The sequence below is a fragment of the Pocillopora damicornis genome, chromosome 11, assembly GCF_964200805.1.
Source record: "Pocillopora damicornis chromosome 11, jaPocDami1.2, whole genome shotgun sequence".
NCBI classification, from domain to species: Eukaryota; Metazoa; Cnidaria; class Anthozoa; order Scleractinia; family Pocilloporidae; genus Pocillopora; species Pocillopora damicornis.
In genome coordinates this window covers 9,403,229-9,416,455 of record NC_142680.1, presented here as the reverse complement: position 1 = coordinate 9,416,455, position 13,227 = coordinate 9,403,229, and the positions used below count along the sequence as shown (strand labels likewise).

At 43.6% G+C, this 13,227-nt stretch overlaps 1 protein-coding gene and 1 pseudogene across 1 annotated transcript; one reads left to right on the top strand and one right to left on the bottom strand.

Annotated features, from left to right (window-relative positions):
• Positions 1 to 172: 172 nt before the first annotated feature.
• On the bottom strand, positions 173 to 5,998 carry LOC149037366 (uncharacterized). The gene has a single exon (XM_089188038.1). It carries the CDS (start codon positions 5,775 to 5,777, stop codon positions 504 to 506), a length of 5,274 nt encoding a protein of 1,757 aa, XP_089044164.1. The 5' UTR covers positions 5,778 to 5,998; the 3' UTR covers positions 173 to 503.
• Positions 5,999 to 8,470: 2,472 nt separating this feature from the next.
• LOC113671180 (uncharacterized) lies at positions 8,471 to 9,312 on the top strand (annotated as a pseudogene).
• Positions 9,313 to 13,227: the final 3,915 nt, after the last annotated feature.

Here is a 13,227-nt window from a genome sequence, read left to right as displayed (position 1 = left end):
AGGCACTAGACAGGAGTGTCGAAACGTTGGGTCTATGAATTGTAACTTCTTCGGTTACATTCATTAAATCTGCGAACCAGTGTAGCTTCAAACTATTGTTGGAAATCCCAGTATAGCAACACTAGTCACTCGCGTAGTTTTCTTTTCCTATCTTTATTCTAGTTGTCACACGCTTCATATCGCGTCGATCTTAGCCTATATCTTTTACAAAACCACAATCCTAAAGACCACCCTTGGTTTTGCGTTGCGAGGTTACACGGCTGACGTCACTTTTCCGACACCCTCCCCCCATTTGTCTCGGAGAGCAAATGTCTGTCGAGAAATGAACCTTATCGCTTAGATTTTATGAACGAATCTATCATCTAGAATTCTCAATCGATTTCCTAATCACACTAATCATTGATCAATCAGTAGCCATAGTGGCAGATGTTCAGTTCATAAGTAGAATGTTCAAGCATCCGATCCGCTGTTGTCATCCAATCTGTTTCGGTTTGGTTCAAAGTTCAATCCCCTTCCTCATCGTGAGCAAGATCCCCCATACGTAATCTTGCTGCGACGGCTGCATCACGGGAAGGCCTGAACGCTGGCGCTTCAATGCGCAACTCGGTCGTTGGAGGTCTGTCGCCGTCTCCCGGTCGATCACATGACAGTTCTAACGGATACAGCTGCTGTACTGCTCGCTCTAGATGTGAGGTCCCTGTGCGCAACTTTGCTCCCCGGACAACACCGTCACGCCCTTTGATTAGTTCCGTGACGATCCCGACCTTCCATTTCCCGCGATTCTTGTCGTCCGACTTGATCAGCACGACCTCGCCCACAATAGGATTTTCGGGCTTTCCAGGATTCTTTAGACGATGGCGTTCGCGCAGCCCCTTTAAGTACTCCCCCGTCCATCGCTTCCAGACGGCCTCCTTGCATCGTCTGAGATACTTTGCTCGCTTGCGTAATTCACCGTCTTCTATGCGGTGCGGTTCCAACTCGAGTAGTGCATTTGGTTGACCAAACAACAGGGAGTGGGGGGTCAAGATCGGTAGCTGCACATCGTCCTCCACGTAACTTAAAGGTCGGTTGTTGACTGCAACCTCTACGTCTAGTATAACCTCCTCTAACTCGGTCCACGTTAGGAACCCGTTTCCAATGGTCTTCTGTAGACTTCTCTTCACCAATCCAACCATTCTCTCGAACTGCCCTCCCCACCAGGGTGCTCTGCTCAGGTTGAATTGCCACTTGATTTCTTGACGGGAGAGGAATTCGTTGAGGCGTTCGTCAGTCATCACTTGTTTCAGCCACTTAGCTGCTGCCACGAAGGTACTCCCGTTGTCTGAGTAAATCTTTTCTGGCCGCCCACGTCGGGCGATAAACCGTTTCAGGCATCGAAGGAATTCTCCCGTTTCTAGGCTGGGTAGTAGCTCAAGGTAAATACCTCTGGTCAGGCTACAGGCGTAAAGCGTTATGTAAGCTTTGCCTTCATGATTCCTCCCCTTTCTATACTTCAGTGGTCCGGCGAAATCCACTCCGACTACTTGGAACGCATTTTCTCCTTCGGTACGATCCCTTGGTAGCTGTCCTGGTGGCGGAACCGCGAACGCTGTGGCGCGGAACCGCTTGCAGCCGTTACAAGCTTTAACGACTCTTTTTGCAAGGCGACGCAACCTGGGAACCCAGTACCTTTCACGAATCTTTGCCATTGTGAGGCTCACTCCCCCGTGGAGTGTCCTGATATGTGCGTCTGCCACCATCTTCTCCGCGAACGGATGAGACTCAGGCAAGTAAATGGGATAGTCTCCCTGAATCCGCCCTCGGCATTCCAGTAACCCGTCTGCGTTTTCTTGTAGGTTCAGCTGAACACGATGATCTTCGAACCGCTCGTCTCTCTTGAAATTCACCTGTGTTCGCTTTAGCCACAGGTGTCGCTGCATCTCGATCTCCTCTGTCGTGAGTGGTCCCTTAGATCTTCTCGTCTTTTCGCTCCGTAGGTTATGTATGAATCGAGTCACCCACGCACAAACCCTTAGGGTTTTCCATAAGTTGAACTTGATCAGCAAGGCGTCTAGGATGTCTGTCTTAGCTTGTGCTACAGCGAATACTTCCCGTATCACTTTTGCTTCCGCCTGACTGTCTGGTGTGGCCGTTGTCTTAATATCGGCTGGCCATCGCTCTCGGTCTAGTAGCCACTCAGGCCTTCTCCACCATAGCTCTTCATTTTCCACGCTTCCGCTCCGACTGCCAAGGTCAGCTGGGTTGTCCTTTGTACCCACATGACGCCAGTTTACTTCTGGGTGTTGCTGGATTTTCTGCACTCGATTGCTTACGAACTGCTTGTAACTCCCTGCTCCCTTGATCCAATGTAACGCAACGCTGCTGTCCAACCAGCAAACCATATTTCCAACTGGGAAACCCTCTAATGCTTCCTTAACGTTCACAATGAGATTGGTCGCCATGTGACCGGAGACCAACTCGAGGCGGGGGATGGTGAGGCCTTGCTTCGCCAGTCTAGCTTTGGCTGCTATCAGCCCAACACTATCACCGGATGGTTGAGATATGACACCGTACACTGCCGCAGAAACGCCTTGTCCGCTTGCGTCGCCGAAACAATGTAGCTCAATGTTGCTGATCTCTTCAAAGTGTTGAGGTATGGCTCTGGGTACGGAAATGCTCACTGGTAGCTGTGCTTCCCATCTTGACCACTTGGTTCCCAGTTGACCAGGAAGTTGAGCATCCCATCCGACTTTCAAATCACATGCGTCTCGGTACAGTAGTTTTCCACTCAATGTCATAGGCGCTGCGAGCCCTAACGGGTCATACACTCTTGCTATCTTCGCTAGTATCCCTCTCTTTGTCACTTGGGTGCGGTCAGTTGGGAAATTTATTTCAATGGTATCTTGTCGCTTGTTCCATGGAAGCCCGAGAATAGATCCCCCTCCTTCTTGAGGTGCACCCAACTGTTCTTTCGCGAATGTAGTATCTTCGCTAAGAGACTCACCAGGGGACTCCACTGCCGGAACATTTGAATGCCACTTGTGCAGCTTGAATGAGGCTTGGTTAAAGACATGGGTAACGCCTGCTTTGACTTCAAGGGCAGCTTTTACGGTGGGTCCCCCGCTGATAAGGTCATCGACGTATAGACTCTTCTCTATTTCCCTCACCAGGTCCGGATTCTCGGTACGACAGGCTTCCAGGTGTTGTTTGATAACTCCCCCAAGAAGAAAGGGCGATGGGGCCAAACCAAACAGAGCTCTCGTGAATCTCAGTATTTCCACTCGCCTGGATTGCAAGTCCGTGATCCAGTGGAATCTCATGGCATCCCTGTCTTCTTTCCGTATTCGTACTTGTAAGAACGCTTGCTTGATATCACCTGTTAACGCGACTGGGTGGAAACGTGCACGGACAAGAACAGCCCAAAGCTTGTTCTGCAACGGAGGTCCCGCGTGAAGGCACTCGTTGAGAGAAGGAGCCTTCTCTGAAGCTCGGGTAGAGGCGTCGTACACGATTCGAAGTTTGGTACTCTCTGCAGCTTCTCTCACCACTGCTTTATGTGGAATATAGAACTCCTTTCCCACTGGTGGGCCTGACACTCGCTCCACTATTCCTTCGTTAAGCTGGTCTTTAATTATGGCGTCATACTTCTGGAGTATTCCGTTCTTCTCCAGTTTCCGAATGGTACTTTCCAATCGCTTCAAGCTTCCCGCTCTGTGGTTGGGCAGTGGAGGGTGGTTTCCCCTCCAGGGTAGCCCCGTCTCGTACCATCCCTCTGGCCCTCGTGTTAATTGTTCCTTGAATTCTTCATAAACATCTGCTTGATCTCCGCCTGGTGTGTCACGCAATCCTAGAACGTCTAATTTGCATAGTTGTTCGTAATCTGCCGCTGTCGTCTGGGTCAAGAACATATTAGAGAGGTCAACTTCTTTACCTGGTGACATAATTGTCCATCCGAACTTTGTTAGCTCTGCAACAGGTTCGCCGGGACGTCCGATCTTTGGTATGGTTTCTGTCTTTATTTTCGCGTACTCGCTCGCACCCAGGATAATGTGGACTGGTAGCTCAGGCTTCTCGTCTCTGTCGTCCATGTATACCCCATCCAAGTAGGGATATTTCTCCAGTATCCCAGCATATCCTGGGTTGTCAAGTGATAGCAATGTACTACGGTCCACTCTGGTGACTTCCGTTTCCAATCGAAATTTTCCATCAAGGCTGCCAATCGTCACGCTATGAACTCCGATGACCTTGTTTGTTGACCCAAGCATCATCTCTATGCGCTTGAATTCTTCTCGTAGCGGTTTGTTTCCCAGGTGTTCAAGGATAGCTGACGACGCGTATGAGCTGCCTGCCCCAGTGTCTAGGAGTGCGCGGCATTTGATTCCATTTACTTCTACGACAACAACGGGATACACGACTCTCTCTGTTCCTTTGTTTTGTGCCGTCATAAATCTTCCCCTCGTTGTGTGACCGCTTGGTGGGTGATCACATATTGACGTGTGATGTCGGCGTTGACAGTTATGACACCCGCGGCTTCTACAGCTGTCTGCTCTGTGTTTGTCACTTGTACAATTAAAACACAACTGTTTTTGGCTCAGAATTCGTTTGCGGTCTCCGACCGCGACAACTTTGGTGCAATTAGCGGATGTGTGGTTCGTGTCATCGCAATAGACGCATCCGCGCATCTGTCCTCCATTTGCTTGTTGTTGGACCTGATAAGACCTTCCGCGTGGCGGCGGAACGCGGGCATTCCAGTCGTTGCGATCATTCTTCCTCTTGGACACACTCGCACCATCGCTTTCTTCTCCTTCTGAATTTATGTCTCTCCAACCTTTAATTGCCTGAATCAGTTTAGCGAAATCCCAGTCTCGCCAATCTTCGTGTCCCCGGACTAAGTCTCCCTTTATTCCTTTCAGTTTGTCTAACACCGCCCTCACATTTCCGGAGACTTCACGTAACTTCCCGAGCGCCTCTAAGCTTTGTACATTGAACAGAAGCCTTTTGTAAAACTCATTAATTTCTTTTGGACTGGCGCTTGTGATGGTAGGCAAACCCATGATGTTGTTTACATATGCATTTACAATTTCTGACGTTTTCCCGTACTCCGATTTTAGGATGGCCTTCGCCCTTTCGTACCCCTCAAGACTGAACGGGAGTCCATCTATGTCCGCTCGTACCTTTTTAACAAGGAGTTCCTTTAGATAAGCGAACTTTGTCACTGCTGACAGATCCGTCGCGTCTATTTCCGCGGAAAATTTGTTCCAAAAAGAGAGCCATTGTTCGAAGGACCCATCAAACTTCGTTATTGATAGCTTTGGCAACTTTGCGTGCATTCCGGAATCGCCTGATAACCCTTTCCCTTTTTTGCTACCTAATTCTTCTGATTTTTTTTCGTAATCAAGCTTCATTTCCCATTGTGCTTTTTCAAACGCGAGTTGCTCCTCTCTCTCCTTCGCGATTGTCGCTTTCTCGCTTTCTTTTTCGGCCATTTGCGATTTTTTCTTCACCTCCCCCAAACACTTCCCAAGGTATTCGATCTCCGCGTCTACACCCTCAATAACTTTGTCTATTTCATTGCTCCATGCACATACCTCGTCCATTTGCTCACCCTTTGCAATCTTCTTCTCTTCGATCTTTAATTTGATCTCGTCCGCTTCTTTTGCTAAACACACCAACCCGTCACGGTGTCTCCCAATAGTTGTCGCGTTTGCCTTGTCCACAATGCCCTTTCCCTTTTCTTGCTTGTACGCCAAAAGCTTGAGTTTTGCGTCCAAATTCTTCTGAAGTGCCTCCAGTTCCATGTCTCGATCTCAGTCCCGTCGGAGGTGCCAGTTAGTGTTGGAAATCCCAGTATAGCAACACTAGTCACTCGCGTAGTTTTCTTTTCCTATCTTTATTCTAGTTGTCACACGCTTCGTATCGCGTCGATCTTAGCCTATATCTTTTACAAAACCACAATCCTAAAGACCACCCTTGGTTTTGCGTTGCGAGGTTACACGGCTGACGTCACTTTTCCGACACTATGTCTGATTGTCCACCTGGTTGCCGTGTGAACTTTAATACAATTAGAAAATAATTTCATAAACTTTATTCACGATGAACTGATACAAGATTAATACCAGTCGCCATAATTAAAAAAAATATACATTGAGAATTTGATTAAATACAATTTTTCGAAGAGGTTATTTACGAGTGACTTTTTTTTTCTTGAATGACGTCAGGCTTGACAGATTTCCGGTGTCTTTAGGAACTTTGTTCAGTATTTGGGCCTTTTTCAATATCAGCTTTGGCTAGACTTGAAAAGTACTGAACCATCCCTGTTAAGATATTATGTATATACACTTTGTTTGGTGGCTTAACATATAACACTTGTGGATAAATTGTGAGACTCGTAGTATTTATTCGAGCCCCAAAGGCGCGAGGAAAATTGCGAAGAAAATTGCGAACGGTGGAAATGTACGCTCGTATTCAATGTCAAACCATCAAAAATGGGATAGATTATTTTACTATCATTTCACTTTTTAGTATTTTGATCTTAGTTTGTGAAATATAACCTACGGAATTAACGGTGCATCTACGTGTAGCCGTACCCTTCCCCTCGTGTTCTGTGACGTCACTCTTTTGCAAGAAAATATATAATGACTTCTTGTCGGTTAACCTCTTTTGTCGATTCTTTCGTGAATTCTGATTGGCTACAGCTGGTAGTTTTCTTTCGTGTACTAACGAACAAGATGGTGAACAGAATGCTTTCATGGTCAACTTTTCAGACAACAGCGATCTACGACAAGGTTTAGGGCAAGTTAGCCCGACTTTAGGGATAGAAAAATTTCAAGAAGACAGTAAGCCATAAATATGTTTTTTGAAGGATAACGATGTTTCTGGTTTCCCCAGCTGTGTGAGACAATCATCTTGCGTAATAAGCGTCATGGTGAAAGTATTATAAGAGTTTCTTTTGGATTATTTACTCTTAGGAATACATATAACAATGCTTCACTTTACTTCCACTATGCATTGCTTGTTGTCTGACCACTGACTTTGTTGAAACGCGGCTATTTTAGCAAGTTAACCATTTCTAAGTTTCCTACTCCTACGAGAAGAAAAAGGCTACACACTCCATTTCCGAAAGCGAAAACTCAATCTCAAAATTACCGGAAGATAATATTCTAACAGCTGGAGCTTAAGCCACCTGTACGCCAGTGATCGATCGCCTTTCTTCTCTAGAAAAAACCGGTCACTATATTTATTGTGCCGCCCGCTAAAGCTTTCATAAAACACCAGGTGCAGTATCTCAATGGGCAAGAGGATTGTCCGCCCTTAACTTTCGGTCTCTTTGCAAACGGTGCTGCGCAGCTATTAAATTAAAACGGTTTGTTTCTTGGAGCCATTCTTTCGATTGAGAAAAGAGTACACTCTTTTTTCACACTTGCGTCTTAACTATCTCCTAGTGAAATCTACCTTGAGATTTTGCGGCAAATGATGCAACGTCATTCGACGACCGTGACACTGTTTACAAATGCAAGCAGGAACCGCTTGGACGTTGAAATCTAGTTTCGAAAGCGCGATGTGAATCGAACATCGTCCTCTTCTTGTTCTATACGTCCTATACCAAAAATCGCTCCTAATCTTTTTCTGTATCCTTAAAGCAAAGTATACATTTGAACGCAGACACTAAATTGCAAATCTACCAGAGTTATGCATGGAAAATGAATTCTTTTCAGTGTTGTTGTGAATCTCGATTAGCTTTGGCTTATTCTATTTTGCGAAACGAAACGAAACGAAACCAAGCGAAACTAAAAGAATGATGCGGTATATTATCTAATATTTAAAGGATTTCGGAGTAAACGTTAATCGTTAAGGAGGTTTAATTTTTTTGAATATGTTTTGCGAAATCGACCATTTTCACCCTGCGGTGACAATGTGACATTTTATGTCACGAAAATAAATTCAAAGACTTCACACTAATAAGTAACCAAAGCCGTTGTATGACACGAGAATGGCTTCATCGTTACCACTCAGTGAAAATAGTTCATTTACATAAACTTACTACTTTACAAATTGATTTTATATGGATAGTGAAATAAGAGGTGACCAAGATCTATGGGAATATGCTATAATTTAAAGTTTAAACGTATTTTGTGACCTGAAAAGAAAGATATTATTATAGGGTGAAAAAACAAAACAAAAGAAAAATGCAAATTTTCGATCGCTCGGTGCGGCCAGTTTGTTGTTCCGTGGGCCAGTTTGTTTGCCCTGTTCTACTGTGTAATAACTTGGCACCTCATGAGCTTATTTGGTAAATGTTATAAAATTTCTCCTCGTCCCCCTCCCCCTCCCCCCCTCGCTATCAACGTCATATTGGAAGCCAGCCAACTAATTAAGTTAATCATAACCTCACATCAAACGCCAAATCAAAGGGGCTGTCCTGGTGTACCTGGTACACGAGGGAATTCCTTTGGTTTTCATAACCATACATGGAGTTATGACGCATTCGTTAATGTTTCCTTCTTTTGTGTGCCGGTACACGAGGACACAACCAAATCAAACATCAAATTGCGAGGAAGACAATGGCTTCTAAGGAATTTCTATGCTTTCTTTTCGTCTGTTTCTTTATCTTGGGAAGTGCTACCTGCTGTACCTTGGAAAGCGATTGTTCCTGAAGTGAGTCCTGTTGTACAGATGGAGTCTGTAGAGAGAGTTGTTACTACTGTTCGTCCGACGGCGAGTGTGGGACGAACGAACAATGCTGTGATAACAAATGCATCAGCAGTTTGTCCACTTGTTCCTGTTCGTCCACCTTCGGTTGTGACATTGGTGAGCAGTGCTGTAGTAGCACATGCATCAGTAGTTCGTCTTCTTGTTACTGCACGTACGACTCCGATTGTGACGTTGGAAAGGATTGTTGTGGGGGAGTTTGTTCGTCATCATACTGTGGTTGGAGCGGCGGAGCTATTGCAGGCGCTATTATCGGCACAATTATTTTCTTCGCAATCATCATTTCCATTGTGTCCTGTCTCTGCTGTGCTTGTTGCCCGTACTACCGCTATCGTACACCCGGTACTGTGATCGTCACCGGCCAACAGCCACAACAGTTCGTCTCAACTCATACACACATGTCTACGCAACAAGTACATGTTCCTCCGCCGGTGAACTACAATCAGCCTCCTCCAGCTGGTTACAACCCGCCTCCTCAAGGCTTTAATCAGGCTCCTCCGCCTTACCCGAGCTATCCACCGCCATCAAACCAATATCCTCCACCGCCAGGACAAGCTCAAGCGGCGCCGATGCCGGCTGCAATAAACTCTGGACAACCGAACAAGGTCTAATAAAAGTAACCTGCGAGGTAACCTTCTGTTCAATTTTTATTTACATAAATGTAAATGTAGTCAAGTTACTGAATGTTATGTTAGTATTTTTTAGGGATAGTTTCAAACGTTTTAATTAAGGAGTACTTGAAGTATAGAATGATCTGGCTAAACTTCAGAATACCCCGCAACTCATTTACATGTGTCGGGAGGCTTTGAAGATCGAGGTGGCTAAACTTCAGAATACCCCGCAACTCATTTACATGTGTCGGGAGGCTTTGAAGATCGAGGCATAACACAATAGACGCTATTCTTATTCAATGACATGTAAATAAGTTGCGGGGTATTCTGAAGTTGCTCCAATGATCTGTACGCTGTATATTTTCACTTTTCTTTCGTCGTTCAAACAAAAACAAAAAGTAGACACAGATTTCATGCGGAGATTGATGAGTCCGGTCATTTGCATAAATATTCCAGAATGAATATTGTATTCTTAGAAATATAGTTTTACATAACTGTCATATTTAACCCAGTCTATGCTTCCATCGACAGTTTTCAATCTATTTTTCGCTTATGAAATTTTCAAGATTGTGAATGTCTATCGTGTCGTATAGCAGTGAAATTGATAATCTGGGTAAACGAATTACACATGTTAATTTTTTTTCCATTGGCTAGGTTGTTGTTATTCATTTAAGCTGCTACCTTATTTATAGACGTTAGAAATCTGATTCCGTTTTAGCGAGATTTGTTGCTTTTTCATTTTCTACTTTTAGCTGATCGAATCTTCAGCAGATCCTTCGATAGCATATGCTATGTCGATGTCGAGCAGTATTTATTTATGTGTGTTGTAACAGTGTTTTTTGAATAATAAATTGTTGTTAATCAGCTGCCGTGTGCAAGGTTCAGTTTGATATGCAGGTGACCGGTGACGTACGACAGCAGTCACCATGTGCTTTTTACCAACTAAACTTTATGCACCAGTCAATGTAAACTCCCGCACCCCCCCGGCCGGGACATAGCGAGGCATTTGCAGGGAGTTTTCCGTTACTTGACAAGCGAAAGGGCCGCAGGTATCGGGGACTTTGACCTCTTTTGCACGTCATCCATAAAACAGCGGGGGAGTGAACCGGGGTATTTTCCACCGAGGTGGACTGAGTCAAGAATTGCTAGTCCGGCGAGATGCCGGCTTTTGAAGAATGTAAGAGTCGTTTTATCTCAATCACCTTATATCTTTGGATGAGTATGCCATCCGTCCTTGAGGTCGTTTGTTGTTTTGTGAACAAAAATCTTTTGTCAGATTAATTTAATTTGTTCTGAGAGCCACTTGACCGATCAAGCATGTCATCATTTGAAAAGCATTGTCTGCGGTGAAGTGTGTTACTTGACAAATAAAGTTTAAATCATTTACATTAGCCTGTGTCTTCCACTCAACAAGAGAGGGGGATGTGAGCGGGGTCGTTAGCTTCAATTAGAGGAAAAACCTGACCTTGGGGTGCGGGGCATTCTGCAACTTTAGAAGTGAGCGCTTGTCAAATGCACTGCTATGTGGAATTTAGATATATGAAAATTCACATATTTGCACTGCGGTGGAGAGATGAAATTAGAAGATCCTCGCAGCTAAGAACACTACTGAAACTAGTAGTTGTAAAAAGGACCTGAAAAAAATTCAGGCCCGTACGTGATTTGAACCCATGACCTCTGCGATACCGGTGCAGCGCTCTACCAATTGAGCTAACAAGCCAACTGGGAGTTGGTGAATGAATTGGGTACAAATAAACATCCAAGTGAATGAAGAATTTAGATATATGAAAATTCACATGGGTTCAAATCCCGTACGGGCCTGAATTTTTTTCAGTTCCTTTTTACAACTACTAGTTTCAGTAGTGTTCTTAGCTGCGAGGATCTTCTAATCATCTCTCCACCGCAGTGCAAATATGTGAATTTTCATATATCTAAATTCTTCATTCACTTGGATGTTTATTTGTACCCAATTCATTGACCAGCTCCCAGTTGGCTTGTTAGCTCAATTGGTAGAGCGCTGCACCGGTATCGCAGAGGTCATGGGTTCAAATCACGTACGGGCCTGAATTTTTTTCAGGTCCTTTTTAACTCGTGAATTGCGCGCATGCGCAAGAGCGAGTTATAGATACGATGTGGGGAATGGCATTCGCTCGCTCGCTCGATTGGTCGATTCCTGTAAACTTTTTTTAGATTTTAGGCTTTTGAGTGCATTTTATAGTTTTTGGCGAGCAATAAACAGACGAAATGGCGACCTTTGTTGCTAAGAATAGTGGTGGGGTGAAAAAGAAGCCAATGATAATCTTAAAAGAGTTTTTTTTTTCGTTTTAGTTTCAACAAGCGGCGCCAGCGACTGGCAGGCATGCAAGGATTCACACTGAAATAACAGAACAACCTTCGTTTTTCATAAAATTGTAATTTACAATCCTTGAACTTGAAAACAATCCGAAGATTCATTGAAAATATCACTTACTGCGAAGCGCTCGGAGTTTACAGATGTTCAAAAGCTTTTTCTGTTATAGAGTGAGATTGAGGACAAAATTGATCATTACATTTCGTCGCGTGTGTTTTTCCTGTGAGAAGCAACAAAAGATGCCGGCGACTGACGAAATAACAAGTTAACACGAAAATCAGATAACACCTAAACAAACAATTTTAGCTACCGATTTTCAGTGAATTTTTAAAGAACAATTTTCTTTTAAGTCTCAAGAAAATTTGAAGATTCAACATACAAACAACGTACTAAAATGCGAAAGTTACACACCACAAAATTGATAAATAGGCCTGAAATGAAATTCTATCTTGTTATTGATCATACGTTGCCTAGCACGTGACCTAAATCTACCCAGGCGGAGATCCAAAATGACGGTGGCAAGCTTGGCTTAGTTATATCACTCAAAACTCGTTCCCGTTTGTCTCATTTGATAAAGAGGGAATCGTTAATGTTTTCATTAAGACAGTATTGCCTTGATTTTCTAATATTTACAACGAAAGACAGTAAATTTCACTTTTCACCCACATTTACTTCCAACCTTTTCTTTTGAACCAGAAACAAAAGTGATAGACGTTTAAAACACATGACATCATCCACCTTGTCAAATGTAATAGCATGATCATTTCAATTGTAATGCCTTCTTATCCCAACGTTACTTTGTTTCTTTGCTACATTAGCGAACACTGAACTACTGCTCGTACTCTAGATATGACAATCAACCACAAAATTCCCTAAACCAGATAACATTAAACATAATCTAAAAAATCATGTGTCAATTCACGAGTTTGCTCACAGAGCACTTTGATTACAACTACTAGTCTCAGTAGTGTTCTTAGCTGCGAGGATCTTCTAATTTCAGCACTGCTATGTCTCGGCCTGGGGGTGCGGGGGTTTACATTGACTGGTGCATTATTGCCAAGGGAAATACAAAGCTCTGACGTAGTCAACTAAATATCGTAACAACCGGTTCGCAAGTGAATATTATTTTGGATATTCCGAACATTTTTGTGTGCTTGTAAACGTGACGGAAATTTAATCTGAGCGATTTATTGAGAAGTCAGGGGAAAAAAAGCAGTAAAAAAAAGCAGAAAAAAAAACTGAGTAGCTCTAGAGGATCGAAAATTGTGAATCAATTAGTTCTTGTTCAAGTTTTTCTAGTGACGCCAGTTGTGTGGGTGTTTCATCAACATACGTATTATTCACAACAGCCTGACATGGTAATAGTTCTCCTTTTATGACATGTCTTGCATATATATTCCTTACCATCAAATGATTGTTGAATATTGAAAAATGTTTGGCAGGCGTAATTGTTGTTTATGCACCTCATTACTGATTTTTTATACAGTATTCGATTACAGAGAGTACATATGAAATAAGGGCCTTCTCTTAAATTTTCTTCTTAAACTTTTTAATACATTATTCAATAGAGCAACTCTA